Genomic DNA, 8,944 nt, shown 5'->3' with positions numbered 1-8,944 from the left:
ACTGTAACTGCATATCATTTCAGAACAAACTGAACACTACCTGTTTATCCGCTGCGTCACAGTCTTGCGATTCGCTGTCGTTCAAAGCCCATTTGAAATATGCAATACGTGTAATGTTACTGACTGTGAAAATATGACGAGGTGGTTTGATCCTTGGATCTGCAGTGCGAATATTTCGCTGCTAGGAATCATTTTGTTGGGAAATTTAATTTAAACTCTCATCATTGAGTCTATCTGACGCGCATTTGCATCAGCCTCTTTTGTTAGAATGACATTTTTGACAATCTGTGTTGGATTTTGTGACACTGCACATGTATTAACCCTTTCATCCCTGGATCCCACTTCAGATACAAACCCATCAAAGCACACATGGAAAGCTCGGGGGCCGATTCAACTTAGATCACACTGGCTTGAGAATCACGATGAGGGGAAAAGGTATCCCAATATTAATGGATGAAGCACTTTGCCATTAACTGACATGTATTAGAATGACTGTCTCTCATAATCCATGAGTCTTTGCTTCAGACTTGCTGTGATTTACCCAGCACACACCTGTCACTCAGTCCTGCTCGTCAAGCCCACTGTGTTTATGCCAAATAAGAGGAGAGAAACATGAAAGGTAGACTGTGTAAACTTGATTTATTTTTGATATGCTGGGACACGCCCCTCTCACTCCCTTTTGTCATGACCAATAAAGTATTTACTAAACTCAGACCAACAGAAAACGTGCTTATTTAACACAAATTATTTGAAATTAATTATCAGCTCAAACTTTTTACCTTTAACCCTTAATGAAACAAAAATAACGCTGACTTGAGCCATTCCACCTTCATAAGTGCAGAAATATTTGATGCAGTCGAGTCTTCAGTCTTTAACGCCACAGGAAACGCATTGCGTTCAGTATTTAGAGCCTTTCTCCGCCTTCGTCACGATGTTTTAACCTTTAATCACAGCGATGGGTCTGAGCTTGATGGCCTTTTTACTGATGCCGGCGTCATGGCACGTGTTCACCACATCCGTGACGTTCTTGTAGGATTCAGGAGCCTGATGTGCAAGACAACAACAATTCAAACGGCTAAATTTCTTTCAGCTTTTTTTGGATTGGCCGATTAAAGAGGTCATGACGTTATTTATTTTAATGTTCCTTGAAATTCACTTCTGTTACACATTTTTTGCACCAGAAAACATTATTTTCAGTCTTCATTCTGACCCTCTGTCTGAAAACAGCAACTGTTTTTCAACAGCAATTGATTATCATTGCATAGGAAACATTATCCATAAAAAAACATAATTTACAGATGAAGCATTATTAAATAATGATGTTTATTACATATGAGGATGTTTTAATGGTACATGGATAAATGGAAATTTGATTTCTCATGTCATGACCCCTTTAAAAAAAATACAAACAGATGAAACTTCCAATTTAATGGCTATTCTACTTAACTCTTATTAGTAGACCTGTGATTGAAGGACTGATTAAGCTTAATAGTTCAATAAAACTGGAATTACAAGAAATTAAATTGTTCCCATTTAGATCACAAAACAAGTTGAATATATTCAATGAGTTTTATTCTAGGATGATTATTGAAAAAATTCAAATGAAAATTTTAATTGTGTAGTTTGCTGATTTAACGCTACTCTACAAGCTTAAAAGTTACTTAAAGCAACTTAAAATATAATTGAATATATAAATATTCAATGCATTTTAATGTTTTTTTTTTTTAAAAAAGAAAAACTATCATACAACAAAAAGAAATAAAACCATAGTTTCTGCTCTTCTGAAATAATAAAGTAACAAAACGAAATAATTTGTGACCTTTTAGTAGTATAATTAAATCAAATATTTTTTATAAAATATAATTTGTGTAACTGATGTATTTTAAAAGAAAGCATCACCTGAATGTATTAGAATATCTATCTTGTAATAACCTGAAATGTCTTCTATAGTTTGTTAAATTGTATTAATTTAGTTTATTCTATTTTCTGCTGACATGGCATAAATACATAAAATATTTTATTAAAATTATATTTTTTTTCCCTGTGGTTTTGGATCCTTAATTTAAATAAAAATAAAATAAAAACACTAAATGTGCAACGAGATGTGAGTGTAACGTCCTCACCTCCTCCATCACCAGCTTTGGTGACGCGACTCTAATGGCGATGCCCATGTCTGCCAGTTTATCCAGAACATCCTGGAAGTCTATGTTGCGTCTGGATTTGGCTCTGGATAGAGCTCGACCCTACAGCGTTCACAAACACACATCAGACATTCAAATGCGCATGTTAAAGCGGTGTCGTGTTAGTGCTCATTAAGTTAACAACTAATGATCTTTGCAATGGAAGTGAATCAAGCTAACTTTATCTAGACAATAGCTATATTCTAGAGCTGCTGTAAATCTGTTACTTTAATTTCCATACTTGTTTATTATGACATTTTGAAAATATAGCAATAAATAGGTGTATGTCAACCTATCTATATTGTGACTTGACATGTAAGCTAGTGTTACAATCGCTGCAACATTTCCTCAGGTCGCTCACCGCGCCGTGACACGTGGTGCCGAACGTCTCGGTCATGCCCTGCTCTGTGCCCGTCAGCACATAACTGCAGGTGCCCATGGTTCCCCCGATCAGAACCGGCTGACCCGTCAGCTGAAGGACACGAAGAAACGTTGAGAATAAAGAAGCAGTTTTGTTTGATTTGGTTCACAGTCAAACCAAAAATGATTCAGACACCAGATATAATTTTTAATAATACATCAATTATTATGTATATTCAACATAATAATTAAAAAAAAAAATTTATATATATATTTATATATACACAATAATTTATTACAATTTTCTAGCGAATAAACTGATAATGTGCGAAATGTTGAAGGTGTCTGGAGAAAGGTTTGCTCACACCTGATAGTCGACGGGTATGAGCGGATGGTGTGGTGGAAACGCCCGTGTCGAACCCTTCCGGTGCACGAGCAGCGTCTTCTGTTTGCCGTCCACCATGTGCTCCTCCACCTTGGCGATGTTGTGCGAGACGTCGTAGATGACGTGCATGTCCAGGTCGTCTGGTGTCGTGGTGAAGACTTTAGAGAAGGCCTGCAGTGAAGGTCAGTACGGACACGTTTTTTTTTTGTTTTTTTTTTACCTTAAAGGATTAGTTCACTTTTGAAAACTTTTGCTGATAATTTACTCACCTCCATGTCATCCAAGATGTCCATGTCTTTCTTTCCTCAGTCGAAAAGAAATGAAGGTTTTTGATGAAAACATTCCAGGATTTTTCTCCATATAATGGACTTCAATGGGGACCAAACGGTTCAAGGTCCAAAAGACAGTTAATAACAGTTTCAGACGCAGCTTCAAATGTCTTTAAACGACACCAGACGATGAATTTTTCTGATGAATAAGTTTATTTCAAAACTTAGTCCAAAAATGTAACTTTTCTAAGGACAAATGCTAGCCTTGCTCTATTCTGTGAGGCGCGTTTGTAACATCACGTAATACGTAATTACGTTCAAAAGGTCACGGGCGACGTAGCCTGAAGTACAGAGTCAGAGTTTACAAGTTGAACGCATAGGTTGAACGTGCAAACTAACTCAAACGCCGTTCACAAAAAAAGGAATTAAAACGTAAAACAACAATGTCGGACGATTTTGATTCTGTACTTCCGGCTACGTCGCCCGTGACCTTTTGAACGTAATTACGCATTACGTGACGTTACAAACGCGCCTCACAGAATAGAGCAAGGCTAGCATTTGTCCTTAGAAAAGTTACATTTCTGGAATAAGTTTTGAAATAACCGACCGTTTCGCATGATAAGACCCTTATTCATCATCTGGTGTCGTTTAAAGCCCTTTGAACAGTTTGCACTGAAACTGTCTTTTGGAACTCGAGCCGTTTGGTCCCCATTGAAGTCCATTATATGGAGAAAATCCTGGAATATTTTCATCAAAAACCTTAATTTCTTTTCGACTGAAGAAAGAAAGACATGGACATCTTGGATGACATGGTGGTGAGTAAATTATCAGCAAAAGTTTTTTCAAAAGTGAACTACTCCTTTAATATGAGCATTTCTCCGTACACACACCGCGGGTCCCCTTACATCGACATGTTTCTATGGTGGCCCTGAACGGACAAACGTGTTTCGTCACTTGTTCTTCATGTGAAGAATAATTAATTACTGAATAATCAAGTAAACCCAATTTCTTAATTTATCTTTGTAAAGGAACATCATTGCATAACTGGCTACTCTGTGGTCTCAGACGACGACATCACTTCCTGTCGGTTGCAATTTGTAACCTCACCACTAAAGATTACACACCACCATTGTTCTGACCAGTGTTTGAGCTGACCTGTCGGGTGAGGAAGGTCATGGAGGATCGGTTGACCCAGGCGTAGTTCCCGGCGGCCGCCATGCCCTTCAGATAGTCCTGACCCTCGGGAGACGAGATGCGAGCGCAGGCCAGCTGACGGTCGTTCACCGTGATCTGGTCTCGCTTCATCGCCTTCTCCATGGCAACCAGAGCATCTAAACGGTACAAAAATAATTACTGCGTTAAGGTCATTGCACACAGGGTCCGAAATGTTCATATTAGTTGGTTCTGAATCGTCACGATTGCTACATATGCGGAAAACGCAGAAAATCGAACTCGATCCAAATTATTTTTATGATGGACGAAGTTTCGGAGGCAGTACGATTTAAACGTGATTGACAAAGCAAGGTTATATTTATTTTTTTACATGTGAAAATTCAGTGTACAAGGACCTTTAGACTAAACCGAGAATGCTCATAATATTGCCGTCCTATTGTTAGTTTCACTACTGTTCTCATTTGTAAGTAGCTTTGGATAAAAGCGTGTGCTAAATAATTAAAATGTGAACAAATTGATGCTTGCTCTGAAGTCGCCATGAAATCAAAATTGACTATTCTTCATTTTTTTTTTTTAATAGAATATTGCAGTTTTCTAAAAGATTTATCCGTGCACTTTTTTATCTGCCTCAAACAAAATGAATAGAAGGGTGGGAAATAAATGGGCGGGGCCTGGTTGAGTTAGTAGTGTGTTAAACTGGCGGTTATGGAAAGGGGCGGGACATTTCCCGAACACACTCGACCAATCACAACACACTGATCCAGCTGACCAATCAGAGCACAGTGTGCTTTCAGGAGGAGGGGCATCATAGAGACAGGAAGTAAGCAGAGCGTTACTGACAGACTGGGAAGAGAGGAGCCGCAACAATGGAGAATATGAGGAGAATAATCAACATTCAAGCAGGAAAACCTGTTCTAGTAGAGAAACGACAGCAAGAGTGTGTAAAAAAGCATTATAATCCAGTCACAGATCAGTTGATGCTCACCTGTCGCCACCTGGTGGCCGAGGCCTCGACTGCCGCTGTGGATCATCACACACACCTGCCCCTTGTGGTCGATGCCCATCTTCTTTGCGGCGTAATCATTATAGATCTCATCCACCACCTGGATCTCGGCGTAGTGATTTCCTGCACCCAACGTCCCCAGCTACACAACAGAACCAAGACTTTAAACTCGTTTTAATTTAATAATCAATTAATGAATCAAATAATACTTTGTCAACTTCTTAATGGTGTTTCTATTCCAACTCAGTTGTAATAACTTTTTGATTTATTCAAACATACAAAAGGTTAATGAGATTGAGGACAACAGGTTAAGTACAAATATAATGAAATATTTTCTGTTCAGCAAATTTTTTAATCTTCGCTGTTGCTTCAATGCAAATAAACAAGCGTGCTGTTATTTGTTGTTATTAGATATGAGCAGATTCTGTTATTATATTATAACTCATAAGTGTTTGTGCTAGATCTGCACAGATGTGTCTTATACGAACTTCCCAGCAAACCGAGTAAACAAACATAATAAGTAACAGTAATAAGTAAAGTTAACAAGCTGTCTCTCCGCAGCTGAAACCTGATCGATCGATCGGTCATGATGTTTCTGGTATAGATTTCGGCCCTCCAAAACAGTTTCATGGTCTTTTTATTTTTTGGCCGAATATTTTCCTTTGTCAATTTCAGTGCATCACTACTTTATACAACTGTAAAACAGTCTGATATGAATGTTTTGCAGCAGTTTTTGTGTGTGTGTGTGTACCTGTGGCAGTCCTCTCTTCTTAGCTTTGGACGAGACTTTGTTGGGATCGGCCTGCAGCATTCGGCCGTATTCCTCACAATGTTCCTTATCCTCGGCCCAGGCGTATCCCTCCCTCAGAGACCAGTCCACACCCATCTCTAGAGCCTCCTCCAGATCTCTACACACACACACACACACCGCTTACTAAAGCCTGTGCCAGTAGAGCTAGTTTTACATGTCCTGAGTGTGAAACACTGTTATTTTAGTATTATTTATATACTATTTGAATTGGAATTTCTAATCCATTTTTTTTTTCAATCGAACCGCATCTTTTTGAATCATCTGACAGTCTTTCCAACATCTCCGGGGCTTTTGTTAAAACTACACATTAAACTTCTGCATTTTGTGTGTTTCCCTTTTCCCCTAGAATAATCTCTTTTTCTGATTTCTCTAGTCAAGCAGGTTGAGAACAAATAGACGAGATGAAGACGAAAGCTTTCTTGAGCTAGTGTTTAACGGTGTTTACTTTGCACCCATTGGGATGACGCCCTTGGACCCGACTCCGACGGGGATGTGGTCAAACATGGACTGGGCCAGCTGCTCCTTCACCGGCTGCACGTCACACTCATCCAGGTTCGTCCGCAGGAGTCGCACGCCACAGTTTATGTCAAACCCCACTCCCCCTGCACACAGTCGTCAGTGATATTTACATGGGTTAGGGTAGTAAACAAAAATCGTTCAATTTCGAGAAGTAAATAAAAATGTATACTTTCAATAATGAACTAAATTTATCTAAAATCCTGATGTTAAGTAAAAAATAAAGTGTAAAGTGATCGATCGTGAATCTGAACAGGGATCCATTACGTTTTTTTTCCCTATTGAACAATTTGTCATGTACAAACAATATAATATAACTACACTATGACAATAGGATCAGGTGCAAAAGTGCATAACAGAAAAGAAAAAAAGTAAGATGAGATTACTTTTCAAGTCATATTCTTCTATTGTAGCAAAAAAAAGTTTACTTTTCATCATTTTAAGGGCATTTTTATAAAGAAACTCATTGTGAAATAGACAGAACTTCGGTTTCACGTTCAGATATTTAGATTTGCGTGTATAAAATTGAACTGGAATGAGACGACACGGATCATTACGTACCGGGAGAGACCACAGCATCCGGGTTCGACATGTCAAACGCAGCCATGTTCCCGATGGCAAACCCGTATCCGGAGTGGACGTCGGGTAAGCCGATAGACCGCTGAAGAACAGATGTGAATGAGGAAACCACAGGCAGCAACAAATACAGCAGTGAGCATGAGCGAGAGCAGACAAAGCAAAATAATATTATTTAAAGTGCCTCTATTTTAAAGTTTTCTAATATTGTTTTGGAGTCTCTATGCATCAAACGTCACATAAACTTTCATTTTCTCATAATATACATCACTATTCATTAAACTCAAACGCAGTTTGAGGGACTTTGAGATGTTGCAACTGTAATTCTAGGGACTTTAATTGACAATCTCGAGTTTCTGCGCTACTTTGTATCTGAAAGGTATGATAGATATTTATACTTTTGCTGAAAGCTGGTTCATGTGATGATAAATCCCACTAATTTTACTCACATGTACGATTCCCGGCAGGGCGGCAACGTTTCCGATTTGCTTCATGGCAGGTAAGAAACCACCAATCCCTGTGAAAACAGGTCAAGAGCATCTCATTAACATTGACTCACATTTTATGTTCTATTCAAATGAGCAATTACAATTTCTGTTGGCTAAAACAATGCTTTAATGTTTTGTCATATTATCATGAATTTTTCTGGAAGAATTTACCCCACATAATATCAATGAACCTTGGGTCTGTGCATAAGGTGTGTTTTATGACTATGATTGACAGGTGTGTTTGAGTTCGTGGAGTATTTTATTAGCCAATCAGCTTTGAGATTAATCACCATGTTACAAACTTTGATTTAGGGCAAAATGACTATGTAAATTACTCTATGCAAACGCATATTGTTATTTCCAGGGTGTTTGTACGAATGACTCAATAAAACGTGGTGACGTCACCTCCACCGCGACAGGCGTTTCTCAGCTCCTCAAACATCAGTTTCTCCAGTGGATCATTGACATAGAAAATACCCTCCACCTGAGGATAAAGCATTATTCAACATCTAAATCAATCCGACACAAAGTGCAGTACTGTTAAATACTAATTTACTGAGTATTACAAATTGTGTTATTGATGTAATGATTGGATTCTCTATATGCGTCACTGAATCAGAACCTGATACGTTTGCGTTTCACGTGATTTACCTGCATATTAGGCACGAAACCCTTCTTGATCCGCCAGCAGTTTTTGTGGACTTTATCCAGATACTGAAGCTCATCGTTATAGGTGCGACTCATTTTAAAATCAAATTAATGAACGCACTTTTGACACTCTTCACACGCTTCTCCGGTACTTCCTTCTTCTTCACGTGGGTTTTATACGATTGTCGCGAGTTTGTTCATTATGTTCAGCGCCGCCTACCGCTCCACGAGGTTATTGCAATTAATGTAGTAAATGGAGAATTATATATAAACTTACTGGGCAGTAAACATGGGATAAATACAATGTAGTAATAAATTAATAATTATATATTTGTAAATAAAAACGACAGGGAAAAGCACCGAAAATGTGCACTTTCAACGGACCCTTTTCACTGACAGTGATGATGACGCGTTTGAACGTCATCTTTATCGTAAATCCTGCGTTTTACATCTTAAGTTTTTTATATTTAATTTTTTTAGATGTATTTACATATATAACACAATATTTTGTGTTATATTACCTTTGCATCAAATT

At 38.2% G+C, this 8,944-nt stretch overlaps 1 protein-coding gene across 1 annotated transcript; it reads right to left on the bottom strand.

The window, feature by feature from the left end:
- Nucleotides 1-620: 620 nt before the first annotated feature.
- rtcb (RNA 2',3'-cyclic phosphate and 5'-OH ligase) lies at nucleotides 621-8,596 on the bottom strand. Its single transcript, XM_039660610.2, has 12 exons — nucleotides 8,413-8,596; nucleotides 8,167-8,245; nucleotides 7,723-7,790; nucleotides 7,259-7,358; nucleotides 6,627-6,783; nucleotides 6,122-6,278; nucleotides 5,353-5,512; nucleotides 4,350-4,525; nucleotides 2,908-3,096; nucleotides 2,542-2,652; nucleotides 2,124-2,243; nucleotides 621-1,044 (listed from the first exon to the last, which is right to left on the bottom strand). The coding sequence occupies exons 1-12, from the start codon at nucleotides 8,503-8,505 to the stop codon at nucleotides 937-939; spliced, it is 1,518 nt and encodes a 505-aa protein (XP_039516544.1). The 5' UTR covers nucleotides 8,506-8,596; the 3' UTR covers nucleotides 621-936.
- Between the last annotated feature and the right edge of the window lie 348 nt (nucleotides 8,597-8,944).

Source organism: Pimephales promelas, chromosome 24, assembly GCF_988280905.1.
Source record: "Pimephales promelas chromosome 24, fPimPro1.hap1.1, whole genome shotgun sequence".
Lineage (NCBI taxonomy): Eukaryota > Metazoa > Chordata > Actinopteri > Cypriniformes > Leuciscidae > Pimephales > Pimephales promelas.
This window is presented reverse-complemented; position numbering and strand designations above follow the sequence as displayed.

Bases quoted from the DNA above. Each gene is read 5' to 3' on its own strand.
- rtcb (XM_039660610.2), bottom strand. From the start codon at position 8,505: ATGAGTCGCACCTATAACGATGAGCTTCAGTATCTGGATAAAGTCCAC. The intron at 3,097-4,349 runs GTCAGCTCAAAC...CCTTCACTGCAG, and splicing joins TGACCTTCCTCACCCGACAG to GCCTTCTCTAAAGTCTTCAC. The intron at 2,244-2,541 runs GTGAGCGACCTG...TGAACGCTGTAG, and splicing joins GCACCACGTGTCACGGCGCG to GGTCGAGCTCTATCCAGAGC.